The sequence below is a fragment of the Geotrypetes seraphini genome, chromosome 17 (assembly GCF_902459505.1).
Source record: "Geotrypetes seraphini chromosome 17, aGeoSer1.1, whole genome shotgun sequence".
Classification (NCBI taxonomy): domain Eukaryota; kingdom Metazoa; phylum Chordata; class Amphibia; order Gymnophiona; family Dermophiidae; genus Geotrypetes; species Geotrypetes seraphini.
In genome coordinates this window covers 38,590,354-38,615,217 of record NC_047100.1, presented here as the reverse complement: position 1 = coordinate 38,615,217, position 24,864 = coordinate 38,590,354, and the positions used below count along the sequence as shown (strand labels likewise).

The window sequence follows — 24,864 nt, the reverse complement described above, 5'->3', positions numbered from 1 at the left end:
CCAACAGTACCAGATCCTCCGGTCTCGGAGTCCCGATTGGAGGCTCTCATCCAGACCATATTGGATCGCCAGCTGGGTACTATTCTTGCCAAATATCCTGCCTCGAATCTGCTTCCTCCAGTTCAGCCTGAGCATTCAGCAGTATCACAAGGAGTTGAATCCTTGACTGCGCCTCAAGAGGATTCGAGTCTTTGCGAGTGTCTCATCTGGAGTGTCAGCAAGCTAGTCAAGGAGTCGAGTCCTTGTCAGTGCCTCGAGATACCTCGACACCAGGAGTTGAGCCTTTTGTGGTGTCTCAATCTCCAGCCTCCAGCCCTCATTCCTCGCATAAGGCTTCGCTCTTCCCGAGGCATAGGGCAAAGAGTTGAGCCTTTTGTGGTGTCTCGATCTCCAGCCCTCGTTCCTCGCATAAGGCTTTGCTCTTCCCGAGGCATAGGGCAAAGACTCCATGACATCTTTCTCAACGAGACCTGCCTGGTTCAAAGCTTAGTTCTCCACATCAGTCGAGGCATCCCTTCAAACATTCATCGAAGCATAGATCATCTTCTCGAAACATGCCTCGCCCCTCTACACCTTGAGCTCATTTGAGGCTTCCTTCTCCGAAGTGGAGGACACCACCTCCAGCTATGAGGCCTTCATCTCCCAGTGAGACATCTACATAAGCATATTTTGGCCTCAGGTGTGAGTATTCCAGGGAAGCTTCGCTCTCGTTCTCTGCTCTTTGAGGCTTTTCAAGGTTTCCTTTCCCTTCAGACCAGCTTACTCCGGAACAGATACTTTTTCTTCTTTCCTATGTCAGATGAGTAAAGACTTCAACATTACTTTGGGCTCTGATTCTAAATACACTCCAGAGTATTTAGAAGAAATGGGTTTGTCTCGACCTCCGGCGGGGTCTCTTAAATGGTTCATAGACAAAACCGCGGAAGACAAAGGTGCGTGCCGACAACTGAGCGCAAGACGGAGGTGTGCGCCGAAGAAAATGACAGTTTTTAGGGTCTCCGACGGGGGGTTTTGTTGGGGACCCCCACTTTACTTAATACAGATCGCAGCGGCGTTGTTGGTGGTTTGGGGGGTTGTAACCCCCCTCATTATACTGTAAACTTAACTTTTTCCCTGTTTTTAGGGAAAAAGTGAAGTTTTCAGTAAAATGTGGGGGGTTACAACCCCCCACAACGCCCCCACAATGCGGCGTGATCTGTATAAAGTAAAGAGGAGGGGTTCCCCCCCACACCCCCCGTCGGAGCCCCTAAAAACAGTTATTTTCTTCGGCGTGCGCCTCCGCGCTGCGCTCAGTTGTTGGCGCGCGCCTTTGTCTTCCACGGTTTTGACCTGACACCGGACCCATTAATAGACTTTTATCTCAAACTTTCAAGAGAAACCTTGAAACACCTTATTCAATTCCTGCTGTACAAAGCAAGCTGGAATCCCGGTACCGGATGATTCATTGCAGGGGCTTCAAAAAGTCTCCAGTTATCACATCAAACCCTTCTTATAGAGACCTCGCTGAAACGAAACAACCCTTCCAGAGTCTATGCCACTGTCCCTCCTGGAAGAGAGGACAGGACCATGGATAAGTTTGGATGTCGCTTGTATCAGAATTCTCTGATGGCAATCAGGGTTTTGAACTATAATTTTCCCTTCATTTCTTATTTTAAGCATTTAGTTGATACACTTCATGCTTATTTCAAATATGTTCCTCAACACACCATCTTGCAGGGTTCCAGAACACCATTACTACTCTCAATCAACTCCGCATGCGTCTTCTTCAATCATCATATGATACATTTGAGCTTTCCTCGAGGGTCACCGCCTTTTCAGTGGATATCTGCTGGCTTGCCTGGCTTCGCACTGTAGACATGGACCCTAATTTACAAGATCGACTTGCCAATATTCCTTGTCAGGACAATGAATTATTTGGTGACTCCATTGAGGAAGCCACTAAAAATTGTCTGATCATAAGTCATTTGCTTCCATAATCTGTCCTAAACCCAAGCCTTCCACCTTTAAGGAATAACTCCATCTTACCAGTGATGTTTCCCACAGAGGGCAGCTACTTATACCAGGGCGCCTCCCAAGAAACCACAGAAGCAACAGAAACCTCAGACTTCTGCTGCACCTAAGGCCTCTCAGCGTTTTTGACCAGCTACTACAGAGCATAACCTCCATCTTTCTGCCTCTGTCCTCTCCCCTTCCTATTGGAGGTCATCTCCATCATTTTTACCAACGATGGGAGCTCATTACGATGGCTTACCAATGATGGGAGCTCTGGGTGCTGTCCATCATCAGGGACTGATACTTTCTTCAGTTCATCCAAGTTCCTCTGGATATGCCGCCAAGAGAGTATTCTTCCAATCCATCCCAGACCACCCTTCTTCAGGAAGCTCAAGCTCTGCTCCGTGCCATCGAGGAAGTTCCTTTGGAACAGCAGAGCAGGAGGTTTTACTCCCGTTACTTTCTAGTTCTGAAGAAGACGGGCGATCTACGACCTATTTTGGACCTCAGAGGCTTCAACAAATTTCTTGTCAGAGAGAAATTTTGAATGCTGTCTCTGGCATTTCTGTACCCCCTTCTAGATCAGAACGATTGGTTATGTTTTCTAGATCGCAAAGAGGCTTACACTCGCATTCCCATTCATTCAGCCTCTCGACAGTTCCTCAGATTTCGGGTGGGAAATCTGCATTTCAGTAAAGAGTGGGCTACCTTTCGGCCTGGCTTCATCTCCAAGACTGTTCACAAAATGCCTAGTTGTAGTAGCAGCAGTTCTGTGGCATCATGGGCTCCAGGTGTTTCTGTAACAGGATGACTGGTTCATCAAGGATTCAACATCTCAAGGGGTTATTGTAGCGACCCTACGGACTACGTGGTTCCTACAAAGTTTGGAGTTCGAAATCAACATTCCCAAATCCCAGCTAAGCCCTCTCAGAATTTGCAGTTCATCAGAGCTGTTCTGTACAATGTCCAACTTGGTGCATTCCTTCCTCAACAATGTCAGGATGCTCTCATTCATCTCTGCCACAGAGTATCTTCCTTGACTATAATTTCCACAAGACACATGATGGTTCTCCTAGGTCACATGGCCTCGACAGTTCATGTGACTCCTTTTGCCAGACTTCACTTCAGAATTCCTCAGTGGACACTAGCATCTCAGTGGGTGCAGGCTTGCGACCCACTCTCTCAACACATTACAGTCACTCCTTCGTTGAGACAGTCTTTCCACTGGTGGATGCACTCTTCCAGTCTCTCCAGAGGTTTACTGTTTCAGACACCCTCTCATCAGAAGGTCCTCCGACAGATTCCTCGACCTACGCTTTGGGGGCTCATCTCAACGGTCTCCATACTCAAGGCCATTGGTCCAGCACAGATCGTCAGTGTCACATCAATCTGTTGGAACTCGGAGCGATCTTCAGTGTTCTCAAAGCTTTTCAGCATCTCCTTCACGACCAGGTAGTCCTTATTCGGACAGACAATCAAGTCGCCATGTGAGGCTGTCCGCATCCGGGCTCCATAGATGACCTCACCCACATGTGAGAATATCTGCCTGCTGTCCCTGGATAACACCTGTAGCGGTAAGTAACTGTGCTATCTCCGCATGCTGTATTCAGGCACCAAAACCTCAGTGTTTCCCCTATATGCATCAAAAACATAGCAAAGGATATACCTGTATGATCAGATAAGTGAGTTGGTTCTATAATAGTTTGTGTAATAGCCAAAGCTAAAGTTATAATGCCTCTATCACTCCATGGTTCAACCTCACATGGAGTGTTGCGTTCAGTTCTGGTTGCCTTATTTCAAGAAAGATATAGCAGAACTAGAAAAGGTTCAAAGAGCGATCAAGATGTTAAAGGGGATGGAACTCCTCTTGTATGAGGAAAGACTAAAAAGGTTAGGGATCTTTAGCTTGAAAAAGAGATGACTGAGGGGAGATATGATTGAAATCTACAAAATCCTGAGTGGTGTAGAACAGATACAAGTGGATTGATGTGTGTGTTGTTTTTTTCAACTCCGTAAAAAATTACAAAGACTAGGGAACACTCGAAGTTGCAGGGAAATACTTTTAAAATCAATAGGAGGAAATATTTTTTCACTGAGAGAATAGTTAAGCTCTGAAACGCATTACCAGAGGTTGTGGTAAGAGCAGATAGCGTAGCTGGTTTTAAGAAAGGTTTGGACATTTTCCCTGAGGAAAAGTCCATAGTCTGTTATTGAGAGAGACATGGGTGAAGCCACTGCTTGCCCTGGATCGGTAGGATGGAATGTTGCTACTCTTTGGGTTTTGGCCAGATACTAGTGACCTGGATTGGATGGGCTACTGGGATAGATGGACCATTGGAATGACCCAGTAAAGCAGGGGTGTCAAAGTCCCTCCTCGAGGGCCGCAATCCAGTCGGGTTTTCAGGATTGCCCCAATGAATATGTATGAGATCTATTTGCATGCACTGCTTTCATTGTATGCTAATAGATCTCATGCATATTCATTGGGGAAATCCTGAAAACCCGACTGGATTGCGGCCCTCGAGGAGGGACTTTGACACCCCTGCTTTACTGGGTCATTCCAATGGTCTTTCTATCCCAGACACCCTTGCAGTAAAGATATTCTTATTTTCTTATGAATGTTTCCATAAAACCTAGAAATTAACACCGTTTATCGGTGGTGGCTTTGGTGAAAATGAAAGGTCACTTGGACACACAAAGTCAGAGGCGTGAAGAAAGTACAAGTTTTATTCACAGCATGCATGCTGGACCCCTGAGCTCCAAGCTGGCTCAGAAGTGCCGAAACCAGGAAGTTACAGAGATATTTATTCATTTTTCTGGCTATACAACTGAATTCTAGAAAAAGCTTTTCACGTGTTACTTTTCTTAACACTCATTGGTTCTAAGCTCACACTAGCAGGTCACTAGCAGGACACCTATCTAACTCTTACAGTTAAATGTACAGAAGGGCAGGGTACATCATGGCTCAAACTCTTATCTATTCAGCTTACAATGTGGTAAGGTAGGGACATACATTTTAGGCAGATGCAGTCAATAGATTATACACTGTTTTCAGCTATGTAGGCCAGAGCAATATTTTAAACAACAGTTAACTATTTCATGACCCTACATTCCCCCCTTTCAGGCTGGCGTACCTAAGGAGCCAAGCCTGACAAAATAAAGTTAGGGGTCAGGAAAGTCGGGGTCCCCAGTGGGTAAGGGACGATACTGGGAGAGGGCCAATGCAGCAGTGGAACGTTTGACAACAGAGTCCATAGTTCAGTGGAGCAGCTTTATGGCTATGGGGACCATACAGGGCAGGCAGCAAAGGAGCAGAGAAGACAGGGCAGCAACCAGCAAGATGATCTTCAGTGCTGAACCAGAGGGCAACCAGGAGCTGAAGGTACCAGAGATCCAGTCTGCAGTAAGGTCACGCCAGGTCTGGTCAGGAACATGAGCCAGTTTGGTGATACGATCCACATCGTTCTCAATCACTTTACTCAAGTTCAAGGCAGCAGTTGGAGAGGTTGAATTTATCACAGGCACAGCAGCTAGTAAATAGTCCAAAGCTAGATGATTCTGATAAATAGCAGTGCGCATTTTAGCATTCGCTCTGCCAATGGTACTCAAAACTCGGGAGGTCTCATTGGTTATCAGTTCAAGTACAGCTTATAGACAAATAATGCAGTTCAGCATATAGATTGGGGTCCGATAGCCCCAGGTGTCATCCTCGGTCCATGTGGCAGGTCCATAAGCAGCAATGATCCGTTCTGCAGGCCAGTCATCACCCCATTCACCTATTTTAAGGGAATTGGTGGAAGTAGACCGCTTTTGGCGACCTCTGGTGTTGAATACAGGGGCTCCCAGGTGTTCACCATCGGCCAGCGGTAACAGGAAGAAGCTGGGACGGATCATGCAAAGCACACATGTACCAGTCCATTAAGCAGGCAACCAAGAGTAGGCAAACGGATCACAGAGCCAATATCAACTATCAGGAGCTGACCATAATTCATAGGAAGTTCCATTAAGCAGTGTCTGAAGGGCTGAAGACAGTGGGAAGCAACAATGGAGGTTCACAAGGCCCATCGTGAAGGTCGTGGACCTGACGTAAAAGTGAGGGTCTGTGAAGTCAGGTTTAACATGTCCAGCTGCATTGCCTCCCATAGACACTGTTCTCCCATACCAGTCCCTCCTCATACAAAATAATTGCTAACATTAAGAGTCTGACCTATAGTTTCAGCAAACTATATAAACAGATTTCTAGTGATTACAGGATATTAGTATCTACTTTCATAATTTCATAAAACTGGGGAAACACCACAGAGTGATAGACAGGAGCACATGAGTGGGATACAATTCGGACATATACATCAGTACCTGGGTCTCACCTTTTACCATCAATATACAATGCCATGCAGTCTCTGGCCTTCTGGACTTGGACATTGGCATTCCAGTCAGTGGGTCAGTGATATATATGGGTCAGTGATAGTGAAAACCATGGGATTACAGTAGCCTGTAGTACACAAGGGGCCGGAGCTAGGACCTATAGTAAGGGAGGCAGATGGGGTATTCTTTCTCATAAAGGACAGGCTCCACCATTAGTGAAGGTTTCCTCATAGGGGCAGTTCTTAAAGGCATCAGGTTATACAGACCTATATACTTAGCACATTTGGTATAATAACGCTGTCAATCTAGGGAGCCACACAAAACTGAATTAGGGGTAGTACCATGACCATGAGAAACATCAAATAGCACACATGTATCACAATACAAAGACACCGGGCGAGTGGGGTCTACAATAAGAGTCTAGTTGATAAGTGGACCCTCAACATCATCAATGCAGATTTCCGCCCACTTTTAAACTTCATCACCAGTAGGTTGGAAACAGAAAATACCCTCAAATGATTGACACTTTCTGTACTTAACTCCTTCATGCAAACAAACATCAGGCAAAGGGGCTGCACTTGTACAGAAGAAAGAAACATAAGTGAGGGCAACACAAATATCATATCTATATATACTAACATAGGAAGCTCATTTTTCTTTCAGGCACAACTTAGAAAACTTCAAACAGTTATACTCAAGACACTTGCTAAAGGCAGTGTGAACCACAGGCAGTCAATTTAACTCAAACACTTATAAAGAATTATATTCAGAACACCTGCTAAGTACAGTGGTAAATATTCAGAACTTTTGAGGTCTTAGAAAGCTTCAGCTGAAGATCCGTGTTGTAGTGGAACCAAGTTTCATGTCTGGACACCTTGACAACTGTAAGAGAAGAAATTATTACAGTAAAAGGACCTATCCACCTAAGTTTCAGGGGGTCTGACTTCCAAGTTTTAGCCATACTGTATTTACAGGGACATACCCATGGACTTGTGTAGCTATCGATAGTGGGGCCCTTTCCAGGACCCATTTGTGGAGCTCTTAAAGGGCTTTAGCTAAAGACTGGACCTGACTCTGGAGGATATCTGATCCCAGAGTAGCAAAGGAACCAGGATCTGGGTTCACAATGGGTGGTGGCCGGCCGGACATGAGCTCAAATGGGGCTTAGATGGGATGCATCTAATCTGAAAAAGAACAGAAGGCAGCAGGACAGGCCAGGAAAGATTAGTTTCTTCAATTCATTTTGTGAGAAGGGTCTTAAGAGTTCTGTTTATTCTTTCGACCTGACCAGAGCTCTCAGGATGGTAAGCAGCATATAATTTCTATTCAATTTGGAGGGCCTGAGCAATTTGTTGGACAACATCGGCAATGAAAGCAGGGCCATTGTCACTGCCTATAAAAACAAGGAGATCAAGGCACGGAATTATTCAGGAGGTGTTTGGTTACGTCTCTGGCGCGTTCAGTGCAAGTAAGGAAGGCTTTGACCCATCTAGTCAGGGTGTCTGTGAAGACTTGGAAGTGACTGAGGGAACGGGAAATGGGCATGTGGGTAAAATCTACAGACAGAACCTGCATCGGATATGTTCCAATAGGTTGGTATCCAAGAGGTGGCAGTCATCTGATTGGGAATTTTATTCTAGAACCGACAACACACTGTCGGACCATATTCCGGACTAGCTGATCAAGGTGATTGATAAAGAAATGTCTCTTGAGAGTCAATTTTCATAGCGGGTTCTCCAGAGTGTGCCAGATCATGGCATCTTTTGACAATCGTGAGGGCCAGGTGTTGAGGAATAACTATGAGGGTGTTGTGCTTGCGTTTGAAGTATCAGTGTGTGGGTCTGGATTGGCACTTGAATTGGCGCATTTTGTATCCACCCCCCTTTCAGGACAGACTGGCCCAAAATAATGCATGCCCAAGTCTGTTCCTGAGAAGCGTACTGGGGTGTAAGGGAATCCAGAAAAGGAATGATTGTATACAGAGGAGACGAAAGAGGGGGCAGAGACTGGCAGCTCGGGCTGTGCGGTTGGCAAGGGCATTGCCACGAGAGACAAGGTCCATCACGCGTCTGTAAGCATGGCAGTGCATAACAGAAACACGTGAGGGTAGTTGTACGGCCTCAAGAAGGTCAAGAATGTCGGGAGCATGATGGATCAGGCGGCCGGAGGCTATAATGAAACCTCGATGTTTCCAGATGGCCCTATGGGAATGCAAGTTAAGGAAAGCATATTTGGAGTCAGTATATATATATTGCAAGACTGAGAGGCAGAGTGGCGCAGGGCAAAAGTGAGGGCATAAAGCTCAGCTTCTTGGGCAGAAGGGCCAGAAGGCAGGGACCTGAGTCAGAAGTTTTGGAGGCAGCGAAAAGACCGCTCCTGAAGTTGGGTCCAGACAAAAGGGGCTGAGTCAGCGCCTTTGGTGGAATCATACAGAGGACGAGCAATAGTAGAGAAATCAGGGATCCAGATGGGACAGTATCCTGCAATACTGAGAAAGGTGCTCAGAGCCTTGCAGTTATCAGGGACAGGGAGACTACAGACAGCCTGGACCTCGGTGTAGGAAGGGACCTGGTACCCTTGGAGATTTGAAAGCCAAGGTAGGTGACACGAGGAAGGCATACTTGAAATCAATGTAAATATGGCCACAGGAAAATTTAAAAGGCAGACCCACTATCTGAAAGACTCAGATAAATAATAATAATAACAGTTTATATACCGCAATACCGTGAAGAGCTATGTGGTTTACAAAAGATTAGAGAAGGAACAAAATAATTGAACTTAAGATGTGTACTAACACATAAGAATTGTTCTCAATCCCTATTCTATATCAGGTTCCTACCCCAAAGAGCTGACTTATAAAATTAAGCTAAATGCAGTTCTGGATCCACCCACTAAGCAGGGTAGTCTGACACAAGCGCTCTCTAAAGCAGCAGTCCCTTCACTATCAGCTGTCTGGCAAAAATATTTACTTCAATACAAAAGCATTCCTAAAAATTACAGTTATACCTAAACTTACATTTTTTATATACAGAAATACAAAACAAAGATTGGAATATACAGTAAAACTTTGGATTGCAAATAACTTGGTTTGCAAGTGTTCTATAAGACAAGCAATGATTAAATTTTAACTTGCTATACCAGCAACGTCTTGCAATACACGTACATACAGTATAGAAGCATCACATTTTCACAACTGAGCCAATGGTTCCTCTCTATATGACGCTGCAGGAATGCAGTGACTGTTCCAAACGAGCAAGGGCTTGCAATACAAGTATGTATATTTTTGTACACTAGTGCCCTGGAATACAAGCATACTTCTGGAACAAATTATGCTCCCAAACCAAAGTTTTACTGTACTCACAAGTTTAAACATTGTTCATTTTTATTTTTTTTTTACAATCAACATGGGTTTCAGTAGAGACTTACTCCCCCTTCCTACAGAATTTCACAAAGGAGAGAGAGTTGCTTAAAGATCAAAGAGATCAAATTACAGATGTAGTCCTTTTCAGAACTTTTAAATTTAGACAAATAACTACTAAATTTGGACAAAGAACTTCTTTTTAGCATGGAATATAAGTTCCAGAAATCATATTTTTCGTTTATATGCATTTCTGAATATGCATATACATTTTATAACATAGCCAAAAACTTCAAATGCAAAACCACTTATCTGTTTCAGGAGAAACCACATTGGAAGTGCTACACACTTCATGGCCCTTATCAGCACAAAAGGAAAAGTACTCTCCTCTCATGCTGTGAACAACTGACAGTTTAAACTTCACTGATACATTTGAACAGACAGAAGTCATAAAGAACCCGGGATACTGCAGGACTTGGGAATCAGATGAAGGGAAGAATTTGGCAAGGTCTGAAGCAAGGGCAGTGCTGAATAGAGAGGGGCTAATTTTAAAGCCCTGGGGTAGACGGGTCCAGGTTACTTAGGAGGTTTGTCCAGTGGAAGGGTTTTCCCATTGGAATGCAAAAATTGGCTGACTGGAAGAGGAACTGACAGCAAACGAATGCATAAAAACCTGACGAGTTATGTCCTCTTCCAGGGAGCCAGAGGGGGCCAGCCCACACCAAATATCGGCCATTCTAACTGGCACAGACAAATAAGGGTTGATTTGTTAAGTATAATCAAAGACAAATTCCTTTTTTAAAATTAGCTAACATATCAAGGGATCCCCACAGGTAGACAGACATCCCCCCATTGTGCAATGGAGGACAAAAACACTTCCCTGAATTCCTGGCCCCGCCCGTCTCCGGACTAGGGAAACGCAGTACTAACAGGTCCACACTCGCTTCGTCCTCAAGGACGTCTCAGACACTCTCAAACACACAAAACACAACAGATTTCAGTTCAGTTACTCAACCAGAAAATAACAGTTCCTAGAATCCCTTTCCCACAACTTTTCAGCGACAGATCACGTGGCTTACTAGGCAGGAGACGAGAGACAGGATAGGGATGATCAATCCCCACTTACCAGATAGTGGCCACTCCAGGTACAGATACAGATTCTTGTACTTTAAACTGAGACTAGATAAGTCAGTTGAAGCGGTCCAACGTCCTGAGGTCTGCCAACCCCCCAAAAGGAAGGCAGCCGGCTAAGCAGACATATCAGCCGTAGGACCAGAAACAAGTGACCAATCGAGTAACCAGTGGTCAAGAGACCTTCAAGTCCCTGTTCGGGCGCCAAATGAAAGGTCACTTGGACACACAAAGTCAGAGGCGTGAAGAAAGTACAAGTTTTATTCACAGCATGCATGCTGGACCCCTGAGCTCCAAGCTGGCTCAGAAGTGCCGAAACCAGGAAGTTACAGAGATATTTATTCATTTTTCTGGCTATACAACTGAATTCTAGAAAAGCTTTTCACGTGTTACTTTTCTTAACACTCATTGGTTCTAAGCTCACACTAGCAGGTCACTAGCAGGACACCTATCTAACTCTTACAGTTAAATGTACAGAAGGGCAGGGTACATCATGGCTCAAACTCTTATCTATTCAGCTTACAATGTGGTAAGGTAGGGACATACATTTTAGGCAGATGCAGTCAATAGATTATACACTGTTTTCAGCTATGTAGGCCAGAGCAATATTTTAAACAACAGTTAACTATTTCATGACCCTACAAAACCAGCTGTAATGAAAATTGATTGTCACTGCCACAAGATTGTTTGCAGTGACTTTATATTCTCTAGGATTGCGGAGGCCTGTGAGAATTGTAATAATCTAAGTAGTATCAGTGAAGGTCTGTTGCTTCCCACAGGCACACATGCTGGTACCCGATGTGCTTGCACAATTTCAAAAGGGTGCTCAAATCCTAAATTTATACTTTTGGCAGTCAATCTTCTGAAAACATGACTGGATCATGACCCTCAGCGCCATTTCCATAAGAGTGCATGACCTTTCTTTCCATGTGCTAATTTGATGCTACTTCATCAAGCTGTTCACATTTCTTTTCCAACGAACCAAGTCGTAAGTCCATCGCAGATATTTTTGCAGTTAAGTTGGTAATTTCTGACTTGATATCCGTTGATTTGCTTTGTCAGTAGAGTAGAGATAAGAACATAACGTAAGAACATAAGAATTGCCGCTGCTGGGTCAGACCAGTGGTCCATCATATAGAGCCCTAACTGAGATCAACCCTACCTGCGTACATTACAGTTCAGCAGGAACTTGTCCAACCTTGTCTTGAATCCCTGGAGGGTGTTTTCCCTTATAACAGACTCCGGAAGAGCATTCCAGGTTTCCACCACTCTCTGGGTGAAGAAGAACTTCCTTCATTTGTACGGAATCTATCCATTTTTAACTTCAGAGAGAGAGAGAGAGATGTTTTAGTTGTGCTGCAACTTCAGCCATGTCAGTTTCAGATTTCTTGCCATCAGCCTTGGTTGGGAATAGTGGATCCAGTTTGGGTCGCATAGCGCTGTTTTCCCCACCTTACAAGCAGAAGCAGTTTTTGGAAAGAATAATCCTATCTTTTGCCACTTAGGACTGAGGCCTGGGAACAACCATTTAGTTCAGGCTCTTGAGAACTCCCCTTCTTTTCTTTAACTCTAACACCTTTTTGAAAGAGAAAAAATAAGATAGTGATCTTCTCCCTCTCTTTCTAACCGAATTATCAGAATATTCATGTAAAATACCATATTCTAAAGGTTCAGTCCCCTCTTAACAACTTGCCATGTGCTCTTGACTGGGAGAAGTAAACAGTAAACAGATCTTTTAAGTATTTTTAAAATTTATTTATTTATAATTTTTCAATAACATATCAAGTATCCACTTGTACAGAAAGGTAAAGTTAGGCAGGAAATAAAATACAATTGAAATTATAATCTACTAGCCCAGTATATCTTAACTTTAACTCAAGTCCTCAATATGGGTCCAAGATGTAGAATCAGTGAGAATATAGCAAAGAAATAAAAATAAAAACTAACAATTATGTTGGCTGAGACAGGAGATCAAACAATCTAAACGTACTTCATATTCCTCCTCCTATTTTCAGTCGAGCCGCTGACAAGAAGGTTGTCAGTTGGATAGGATCAAAGAAAATATATTTTTGCATTTGAATCATGAGTGGCGAAGAAAATAAGTCGCCCCAAGAGCAATAACTCCTGGCTTTAACAACCAAAATTCATGTCGACATTTTTGTGTGTCTCGTGACAGATCTGGATACATTTGTATATTATACCCTAGATATTCTTTCTGTCTATTTTTAAAGAAAAGTCTTAATAGCCAGTTCTTATCCGGTACTAAGGCAACTGTAAGAAGTGTTGCCGGCTTTGCGACTTCCCTGCCTGAAAGTTTCTAATATTGTAGAAATATTAAGCAATTGTTGATCATCTTCCTTTAGCTTTTCTTCCCTTTTAATAGGTAAATAATACACTTGGGTGAAGGTGGTAACAGTTCTTCAGTAATTTCCAACACCTCCATCATGTAACTCCAACATGTCTCTTGGAGTTACTGCCGCAACTCTAGGAAAGTTAATTAGTCTGATTATTGGTTTAAGTATTTTTTAATGCATTTATATGAAGTGCAACAAGTCCAGTGGTACATGAGAACTGTTATGCATGTTCAAATGCTTTCCTAGAATGCTTTGAAAGAGTTCTCTTATTCAGTATGCAACACAAGTTAATGTGATCCATGAGTTTGACTATTTGTACTACTCATCATAGATTAGTTACAGTTAAGAAAATGCATGTAATATGTTTCTTAATGGTGGTTTTTTTTTCTTTTTAATGTATAGGTAATGGTATGGAAAACTAACTTTGATATTGCTGATTATGGAGATGTCCTAAAAACTCAGCGACATGATACAAATGTAAATGGAAGTATTCCAATTATGGATGGTCATTTCACACCCTCGTATCATAATTCTGCCAAAGTGAGTGCTACAGAGGTATGGAAGTTGTCAACTCTGTTTTGTGAACTTATTCTGTTCTGCCAGGGAATTATACTACTTGATTTGCTGAAATAAAACTTTGAGTGTGTTAAGTACAGTTGACGAATTACCATTAACCTTGACTCTTTTTTTCTATTCTGCCATTAAAATTGCTTGGATAGTTATAGCCTTTACCAAACTTCAAGATCATGCATAATTCTTAGTCTTTCTTTGCAATGCTTCTCTTTATTATTTTCATCTGTCTTCCATTGGAAAGCTATTTTTCTTTGTAAATCAGAACCAGTTCCACTTAGTCTTAATTTTACCACTTATGAATTATATATTTTTTTCTCTTGGGTTGTTGTGGTACATACATGGATCAGAGTAAAACCCATATAGGTATGGATTTAGCCATCATGGATTTAAGCAAGGGAACTCTTGCCTTACTAATATGCTACATTTCTTTGAAAGGGTGAATAAACATGGATAAAGGTGAGCAGGTCAATATTATGTATCTGGATTTTCAGAAGACATTTGACAAAGTACCTCATGAATGACCCCTTGAGAAAATTAGAATAGGAGACAGTGTCCTATTATGGAATAAGAACTGATTAACAGTTAGAAAACAGAGTAGGTTTAAATCAGGGATCTCATTGACGATTTATTCTAGTGATCAGACATCTTAAACACCAGAATATTGGATAAGAAGGGGAGGTGGGATTATGACGGATAATATATTGATAGTTGTTATTTATTGATATATGGGTGGGAGGGATGGGTTTCTTATATAATTATTTATTTGGAATAATACAAATAAGAATGTCAAGTGATGAATTAAGGTATTTCTGAATGAATGTTGTACACTTGTTGTACCGGTAATTTTTGAAAATGAATAAAGATTTTAAAAAAAAATCAGGGATCTCAAAGTCCCTCCTTGAGGGCCACAATCCAGTTGGGTTTTCAGGATTTTCCCAATGAATATGCATTGAAAGCAGTGCATGCACATAGATCTCATGCATATTCATTGGGGAAATCAAGAAAACCCAACTGGATCGCAGCCCTCAAGAGGGACTTGGAGATCCCTGGTTTAAATGGTCAATATTCTCAATGGAGAAAGGTAGAGTGGGGTTCCCCAGGGCCTGTACTGGGACTGCTATTTTTTTTTTTTTTTGAAATGGGAATAATGAGTGAGGTAATTTAAATTTGTTGATAGTTATTCAAAGTATCAAAATCACAAGATGGCTGTAAAAATTTTTAAGAGGGCCTTACAAAACTGAGACTCTGCATCCAAATGGCAGATTTCACTTAATGTGAGCAAGTACAAAAGGAGAATGTAGGGAAGAGGAATTCAAACTAGCTATATGATACAAGGTTCTATGTCATGTCGCCACCCAAGTAAAGGATTTAGATGTTGTCACTTATATGTTGAAACTCTCTGCAAATAGAATTTTAGGAATTATAAAAAGAATGGAGAACAAAGCTGAGAATATTATAATGCCTTTGTATCACTCCTTAGTGCGATCATACCTTGAATATTGTGTGCAATTTTGGTTACCACATCTTAAAAAATATATAGCAGAATTAGAAGAGATGCCTAATTTTCAAGATCTTAGATGGCATTCTTCCTCCCTTAATCCCACTATCCTGGAATTCTTCGAGACCTGACGCTACCAGATCTGCCCACATATTCAAACTATCTTTCCCCTTGTTAAAAGTTGTCATGTATGCAGATAAATTAGGGAAATTCCTTTAATTCAAATTCACCTAGCTTTGGAATAACCTCCCTGCCCCGCTGCGGAACCTAAGCTCATTTCAATTATTCCGAAAGCATCTGAAAACCTGGCTTTTCTCCAAAACATAAAGCTATCTATTTAAAATGTAAAGCTTGCTATCCTCTTAACCTCTAATTTCTTATTATATCCTTCCCTCATTTATTGAATTACCTGTAAACCGTGTTGAGCTCTATCTTTATGGAGATGATGCGGTATACAAACTTAAGGTTTAGTTTAGATGCAGAAAAGGGCAATGAAAATGATAAAGGGAATGGGATGATTTTCATATGAGGAAAGGATAAGGTGGTTAGGGCTCTTCAGCTTGAGGGGAGATGTGATTGAGGTCTATAAAATACTGAGTGGAATGAGCAGACTTGAATTGCTTGTTTACGGTTTCCAAAAGTACATGATATTCACTCAATATATAAATTAAACTTTGGAATTTGTTTCCAGTGAATGTGCTAAAAGCAGTTAGCTTATCATGGTTTAAAAAAGGTTTAGATAAAGTTCCTAAAAGAAAAGTCGAATAAGCCATTATTAAAATGGAGTTTTGGAAAATCCACTGTTTATTCCTGGTATATGTAGCACACCATCTGATTTACTCTTTTGGGATTTGGTAGTTACTTATGACCTGGATTGGCCACTATCGGAAACAGGATACTGGACTTGATGGAACTTTGGCTTGTCTCAATGTTGCATGCAGTGCTTATGTTATTATTTTAGATCTAGTCTTTAGGGGAATGCTGGACTTAGCATGAGAGGTTAACAATGTAGGGGGGCCACTTGGCAGTAGTGACCATAACATGATCATATTTGAATTAATAACTAGAGTGAAGACACAAAGAAACCAATGTCTTTAAAAATTGTGATTTCCCCTGGTCTGTTTCTGTTTAAATTGTATTTTATTTGGCACATTGTTTTGGTGTTTTTGTATAACGCCCAGAAGGCTTGAATAGGCGGTATAAGAAATTTTAAATAAACTTGAAACACCACAAAAGTTCAAATGAACAGCTGCAAAGATGAGTTTGTCAGGCATACACGTTTAGAATTAGCATCTTGGAAGTACAGACCAGATGTATTAAAAAGAACAACAACAAAAAAGGGCGGGGGGGGGAGGGCAAAGGATAGTTGGCATGGTTTAAAGATGAGGTGAAAGAGGTTATTGGAGCCAAAACAGTTGTTTAAAAAATGGAAAGATTATTCAGATGAAAGCAAGAAGCAGCATAATCGCTGTTGAGTTTGATGGAAAGCATTGATAAGGAAGATGAAAAGAATTGGAAAAGAAACTTGCTATTTATTAAAATCTTTATATACCGCATATACAGCCAAAAAAAGATCAAAGCGGTTTACAAACTGGGGGAATGAGCAACGAGATGGCAGATGAGGTTCAACATTGAGAAATGTAAAGTACTACATGTGGGAAGCAGAAACCCGAGGTACAGCTATACGATGGGAGGGATATTATTGAAGGAGAGTACCCAAGAAAGGGACTTGGGGGGTAATGGTGGACATGTGCATAGTGCGCAGCGGCCGCTAAGAGAGCGAATAGAATGCTAGGTATAATCAAGAAGGGTATTACAACCAGAACGAAAGAAGTTATCCTGTCGTTGTATCGGGCGATGGTGCGTCCGCATTTGGAGTACTGCGTCCAATATTGGTCGCCGTATCTTAAGAAAGATATGGCGTTACTCGAGAGGGTTCAGAGGAGAGCGACACGTCTGATAAAAGGGATGGAAAGCCTTTCATACGCTGAGAGATTGGAGAAACTGGGTCTCTTTTCCCTGGAGAAGAGGAGACTTAGAGGGGATATGATAGAGACTTACAAGATCATGAAGGGCATAGAGAGGGACAGATTCTCCAAACTTTCGAATAATAAAAGAACGAGAGGGCATTCGGAAAAGTTGAAAGGGGACAGATTCAGAACGAATGCTAGGAAGTTCTTCTTTACCCAGCGTGTGGTGGACACCTGGAATGCGCTTCCAGAGGACGTCATAGGGCAGAGTACGGTACTGGGGTTCAAGAAAGGATTGGACAATTTCCTGCTGGAAAAGGGGATAGAGGGGTATAAATAGAGGATTACTGCTCAGGTCCTGGACCTGTTGGGCTGCCACGTGAGCGGACTGCTGGGCACGATGGACCTCAGGTCTGACCCAGCGGAGGCATTGCTTATGTTCTTATAACAGTTGTAACTCAAATAACATCAGGATCTTTAAATTTAATCCTAAATTCCATTGGTAACCAGTGGAATTTTTAAATACAAAGGAGTCAACGTGATCACAAATATGTGCTTGGCCTAACAACCGAATCGCAGCATTTTGTACTATTTGCAAGCTCTTTAATTGCCCTGCTGTTATTACTGCATATACTAAATAGGTTTAATAACTGCCTTTTTCCAACCTTCCCACTATTTAAACTATTAAGTATCATGTTCAAAGCTAAGGCTAGTAACCCATGTCTAGAACTCGAGAGCTATTGTGAAAGAATAGGATCTAACTCGCAGAAAGTAACATACATTTTACTCAGGAGTTTCTCTAGTTTTGTCAAAGTTGGTAATTGGAAAAACTGACCAACTTGATTTCAGGCACATTAGAGGCAGGAGGATTATGTGAAAAAGCAGGATGGACAATTGGATGGCAATCTTGAGTACCACCTTATTGCAACTTTGAATAAATTTGAATGAAAATGCAGGCAGGTTGCAGAGGTTCTCCCTAAAAATTGTGTGACTGCAGCTGTACAGTGGGTTTTCTTTTTTAAGGAAGAGAAGTTGATGGGACACACTTAAGTGTTCATACAAAATATAACGTATTGTCAGTGCATTGGTTATTTTTACTGAAATAAATGCTTTGCAACTGATACGGTTGCTATTTATGTAGCTACTAATGTAAAATGTTTATATTGTTGTTTTCACAGAAAAGTGAAGTAGATTTTGTTGACTTGCCTGCAAATTTGGAAAAGAGCAAAAGTCCTACAGAACAGCATCAAGTATCGCAGTCAACAGTGTCTTCAAATGAGCAACAAGTGCACCACATAGAGAATGGCATCCATCCAACACTTGCAAACACACTAGAGCACATAGTAGGGCAGTTAGATGTTCTCACTCAGGTAAGAGGTACTTCAGTTAAAAGCCACAAAACTTATCACAACTGAAATGCTCACGGTAATCACCCCAGCATATGCTGCCAGTTCTAGAGTACGCATTATCCCCCTTCATAATGGGAATCCTTTATCGTCCCTCCAAACTGGCAGGTGGAGACTGAGAACACACTGAGGGCTAGATTCTCAAAAGTTTGCATTAAAAACCGATGGGCCTTTGTCGCAGCCATTATTGTAGCGATTTTTAAAAAGTGAGCCATTCTCCAAACAACGCTCATGCAAATGACCCCCCTCCCCCCCCCTTCCTGGCAGCGGGAGAGATGCCCACTGCCGCACAATCTCCTGCCTCCTCCCCTTTACTTACAATGGCTGTGCATTCTTTTGAGCTTCACTACCGGGTGGATGTTGGGGCGCTGTTGTTGATTAGCACGTTCTTGTGGCGGCCCTTCAGGGGCCATGTTTGACGAATTTACTCCAATTTTTTGAGACCGTAAACGAGCAAATTGATAGTGGGAAGCCTGTGGACATAATATACTTGGACTTCCAGAAAGCGTTCGACAAAGTTCCACACGAAAGACTTCTCAGGAAACTACAAAGCCATGGCATAGAGGGAGATATACAAAGATGGATAGGCAAATGGCTGGAAAACCGAAAGCAGAGAGTGGGCATAAATGGGAAGTTCTCCGACTGGGAGAAAGTGACTAGTGGTGTACCCCAGGGCTCGGTACTTGGGCCGATCCTTTTTAATATTTATATCAATGACCTGGAGGAAGGAACATCCAGTGAGATCATCAAGTTTGCAGACGATACAAAACTATGCCGGGCAATCAGATCGCAGGAGGATAGAGAGAAACTCCAGAGCGACTTGTGTCGGTTAGAAACATGGGCGGAGAAATGGCAGATGAAGTTCAATGTGGAGAAATGCAAGGTAATGCATTTAGGCAATAAAAATAAGGAATACGAGTATACAATGTCAGGTGCAACTCTGGGGAAGAGTGAACAAGAAAGGGACCTGGGTGTACTGATAGATAGGACCCTGAAGCCGTCGGCACAATGCGCGGCAGCGGCAAAGAAGGCAAATAGAATGTTGGGCATGATAAAGAAAGGAATCTCGAGTAGATCGGAGAAAGTTATAATGCCGCTTTATAGGGCAATGGTCAGACCACACTTGGAATACTGCGTCCAACATTGGTCTCCCTACCTAAAGAAGGATATAAAACTGCTGGAGAGGGTGCAGAGACGAGCAACAAAACTGGTGAAGGGTATGGAGAGACTGGAATATGAGGATAGACTTATAACACTAGGATTGTTCTCCCTTGAGAAAAGGAGAATGCGTGGGGATATGATCGAGACCTTCAAAATACTGAAAGGAATCGACAAAATAGAGCAGAGAAGATTATTTACACTGTCCAATTTGACACGGACTAGAGGACATGTAATGAAGCTAAGGGGGGACAGGTTCAGGACTAATGTCAGGAAGTTCTGCTTCACTCAGAGAGTGGTGGACACCTGGAATGCCCTCCCAGAGGAGATTATTGCGGAATCGACCGTCCTAGGCTTCAAGAGCAAACTAGATGCATATCTCCTTAAGAGAGGCATATAAAGATATGGTGGACTATAAATTACGCCAGGTGTACACCTGGCGGGGCCTCCGCGTGTGCGGATCGCCGGACTTGATGGACCGAAGGTCTGATCCGGAGATGGCAGTTCTTATGTTCTTATGGTCCTATCCATGATGGGTACTACTTTGGGCTGGTAATGGGTGAAAGTACCCAAGAAAAGGACTTGGGGGTAATAGTGGACAACAAGAAAGGTATTAAACCAGAACAAAATAAGTTATCCTGCCATTGTATCGGGCGATGGTGCGCCCGCATCTGGAGTACTGTGTCTAAAATTGGTCGCCGTACCTTAAGAAGGATATGGCGATACTCGAGAAGGTTCATAAAAGAGCGGCACGATTGATAAAAGGTATGAATAACCTTTCATACGCTGAAAGATTAGAGAAACTGGGGCTCTTTTCCTTGGAGAAGCAGAAACTTAGAGGGGACATGATAGAGACTTACAAGATAATGAAGGGCATGGAGAAAGTGGAGAGGGACAGATTCTTCAAACTTTTGAAAACTACAAGAACGAGAGGGCATTCGGAAAAATTGAGAAGGGACAGATTCAGAACCAATGCTAGGAAGTTCTTCTTCACCCAAAGGGTGGTGGACACATTTTTTACCTGCTAATTTTCTTTCTTTTAGTCTATCCAGACCAGCACAGAACCCACCCTGTGTTTTTGTGTGTGCTTATGTGAGGAGTCGTTTTTTTCTCAGGAATGTGATCTTGTGATTTTTTTTTTTTTTCTTTTTTTTCTGGGGAGTAATTGTGGAGCAGCGGCTTATCCCAGGACAAGCAGGCAGCATATTCTTGACTGATGGGTGACGGCACCGACGGAGCCCCGGTACGGACACTTTTAGAGTGATTGCACTCTAAGAACTTGGAAAGTTCTAGAGACCGCACCGCGCATGCGCGAGTGCCTTCCCGCCCGACCCCGGCGCGCGGTCCCTCAGTTTCTTAGTTTCCGCGGAGCTAAGAAGTCACATGTTTCAACGGCTGTTGAAAATTTTTTCCTTCGCCTTCCCGCTCGCATAAACTTGTTGGGTTTTTTTTGCCCTTCCTTTTTTCTTTCATTTGTAAAAAAAAAAAAAAAAAAAAAAATACTTTTATTTTTTCGAGTTTTTCTTGATTTGCCCCGGCGGGGCCTACTGCCATCATCGAGGCCTCGGCCTTCGATTTGGCAGAAGCCGTTTTTCCGTTCATGGCCCCCCAGCCCGGGTTCAAGAAGTGCCAGCGGTGTGCATGGCCTATTTCCCTTACAGACCCACACAACTGGTGCCTACAGTGTCTGGGTCCGGAACATCAGGCCTCCACCTGCACCCGCTGTGCCACTTTGAAAAAGCGGACTCTGAAAAATCGTGAGATACAACAGAGACTGCTTTTCGGCACCGACATGTCCGACCCCGCGTCCTCGACACCGGTCCCGGTCCCTGTTTCGTCGGCACCCACCTCATCGACGCCGCGCGATACCGCGCCGGCGTCGCAGCATGCAGGTAAGCCGGCTAAGAAGCCTTCCCCGCTGGAGCGTCCTCCGGTCTCCATTGCAGAGAGTCCAGTCCTGCCGACCGTGAGGCGCCAGTGGAAGCGCTCCGCCCTTATCGAGGTGAGTCCCTCGACATCGGGCTCCTCATCTCTGGGGCGTAGAGCGGCACCGCAGGTACCGCAGAAGAAAAAGGCGGTACCGGTGCCCTCCCTTGATGATCGCAATGCGGCCATCTTACAAACACAGCTTAAGGATCAACTCCAAAAGCTCCTTCCAGCTCTCCTGACACCGAGCCTTCCGGTGTCGGTCCCCACACCGGTACCGATTGTGGAACAGCCTATATTGTCGGCATCCACTCTTTCGGTACCGGTACACTCGGCCTCATCGGTATCGATGCCTGTCCTCGCGCCGGAGTCCAGGTCTCATCACCAATCGGTGCAGACTTTGGCTCCGGTGCAGACTTCGGCTCCAGTGCAACCGATAACATCACCCGGTACCGCATCGATGAGGTCGGGTAAATTGGTACGCAAGTCCCGACACCTGGAACCATCCACTCCTGAGAGTCGGGACCGTGGTTCCCATATTCGGGACCCTGATCTGTGGGGAGATTCTGAAGAACCTTTTCTATCAGAAGGGGAGTGTTCATCAGAGGAAGACGAGCCTGTTCTTCAGGATACTTCATCAAAACCTGATTCCACATCTTTCTCCTCTTTTTTAAGAGATATGTGTGAATCTCTTTCTATTCCTTTGGAGGCTGAGTCTAAAAAGTCTAAAGCCTTTCTGGACGCTCTTGATTTTGACCAGCCTCCAAAGGAATTCTTGAAACTCCCTTTACATGACATCCTGAGGGAAACCTTTTACAAGAATTTGGAGACTCCTCTTACTGTTCCGGGAGCCCCCCGCAAATTGGATTCCCTGTATAAAGTTATCCCTATTCCTGGGTTTGACAAACCACAGCTCCCGCATGAGTCTCTCCTTGTAGAATCCACCCTCAAGAAGTCCTCAGGAGCTAGTGTCTATGCCTCTGTTCCTCCTGGCAGAGAGGGTAAAGCCATGGACAAATTTGGTAAGCGACTTTACCAGAATGCGATGCTTGCTAATCGATCTGGAAACTATGCTTTTCATTTTTCTTTTTATTTAAAGCATCTCCTTACCACCATGGCTTCCTTTGAGCAGTACCTTCCTGTGGGGAAACATGAGGCTTTCCATCAATGCTCTTCATCTCTTTTCCAGCTCAGAAAATTCATGGTAAGGTCTATATACGACACCTTTGAGCTTACCTCCAGAGCAACAGCCATGTCTGTAGCCATGCGCCGTTTGGCCTGGCTCCGAGTCTCCGAGCTTGATGTTAATCATCAAGACCGGTTGGCTAATGCCCCATGTGTAGGGGATGAGCTGTTCGGAGAATCTATGGACTCAACGACCCAGAAGCTCTCGGCTCACGAAACCCGCTGGGATACCCTTCTTAAGACCAAGAAGAAACCTCCACCTCCACGGCCATTCAGACAGCAATCGGCCTATCAACGGCGTTTTGTGGCTCGTCCCTTGCAGTCTTCCACTCAACAACCTAGGAGGCAGCGACAACAACAGCGGCAAACGCCTAGACCTCAGCAGCAACAACCAGCCAAGCAGCCTCCTCAGCAAAAATCGACTCAGCCCTTTTGACTTAATTCTCGAGGGCATAGCCAGCGTTCAAACATCTCCACTCCTCCCTCAACCGATAGGAGGACGACTCTCTTTCTTTCTCAGCCGGTGGGAAGTTATCACTTCGGACCAATGGGTCCTCAACATCATCCGCCACGGCTACTCTCTCAACTTTCACACCCTTCCGGGCCAAAGTCTACCAAAAGAGTCTGCTTTGCACACTCCTCAATCTGCCCTCCTTCTTCAGGAGGTTCAATCCCTCCTACTTCTGAACGCCATAGAGGAAGTTCCTCTAGAACAAAGGGGGCAGGGATTCTACTCCCGTTATTTTCTAGTTCCCAAAAATACAGGAGACCTCAGACCAATTCTAGATCTGCGAGACCTCAACAAATGCTTGGTCAAAGAAAAATTCAAGATGCTATCTCTAGCTACGCTTTATCCTCTCCTCGATCACAACGACTGGCTATGCTCTCTCGATCTCAAAGAGGCCTACACTCACATTCCAATCAACCCGGCCTCCAGACAGTACCTTCGCTTCATGGTCAATCACTGTCATTACCAATACAGAGTGCTCCCCTTCGGTCTTGCCTCCTCTCCAAGGGTGTTCACAAAATGTCTGATTGTAGTAGCAGCTTTTCTACGCTCGCACCACCTTCAGGTTTTTCCCTACCTGGACGACTGGTTAATCAAGGCCATTTCATCTCAAACTGTTCTTCTGGCCATCTTTTTTCTACAACTACTAGGGTTCGAAATCAATATACCCAAGTCTCACCTTCTTCCTACACAGAGACTTCAATTCATTGGAGCGGTGCTGGACACTGTCCAGATGAGAGCCTTCTTACCGGACAACCGTCTTCACAACCTCCAATCGCTCTGTCAGCAGGTGCTGCCTCAGCACTCCATTTCTGCAAAGCAGATGATGATTCTATTGGGTCACATGGCCTCCACAGTTCATGTCACACCCCTGGCACGTCTTCACCTGCGCACTCCTCAATGGACCCTGGCTACCCAGTGGTCTCAAGCGACAGACTCTTGTTCACGACACATATCTGTGACATCATCTCTTCGTCAGTCTCTACAATGGTGGTTGATATCCTCAAATCTCTCCAGGGGCCTTCTGTTCCATCTGCCTCCTCATCAACTGGTCATCACCACCGACGCCTCCCCTTATGCATGGGGAGCCCATTTGAACGAGTTCCAAACTCAAGGCCTTTGTACTCCTCAGGAAAAGAAGCATCACATCAATTTCCTGGAACTCAGGGCAATGTTCTATGCCCTCAAGGCCTTCCAACACCTTCTGTTTCCTCAAGTCCTTCTACTCTGCACAGACAATCAGGTTGCCATGTACTACATCAACAAACAGGGTGGAACAGGCTCTCGCCTCTTATGCCAGGAAGCTCAGAGAATCTGGTCTTGGGCCACCACTCGCCACTTATTCCTGAAGGCGATTTATATTCAGGGAGAACAGAATTACTTAGCGGACAAGCTCAGCAGGGTTCTCCAACCCCACGAATGGACTCTCGATCCATCGAC

At 43.8% G+C, this 24,864-nt stretch overlaps 1 protein-coding gene across 6 annotated transcripts in view; it reads left to right on the top strand.

Annotated features, from left to right (window-relative positions):
• Positions 1–24,864, top strand: part of POC1A (POC1 centriolar protein A) — a 185,282-nt gene that overhangs the window by 151,345 nt on the left and 9,073 nt on the right. For 3 of the 6 annotated variants that reach the window (XR_004537357.1, XM_033926272.1, XM_033926268.1), the window contains exons 9-10: positions 13,603–13,755; positions 18,420–18,611. Coding sequence is in view for 5 of the 6 variants with exons in the window: in XM_033926272.1 (XP_033782163.1) it covers positions 13,603–13,755; positions 18,420–18,611 (345 nt within the window). In the remaining variant the exon portion in view is untranslated. The remainder of the gene's footprint in view (positions 1–13,602; positions 13,756–18,419; positions 18,612–24,864) is intronic. The other 3 variants (XM_033926271.1, XM_033926274.1, XM_033926273.1) reach the window with 3 other exon arrangements.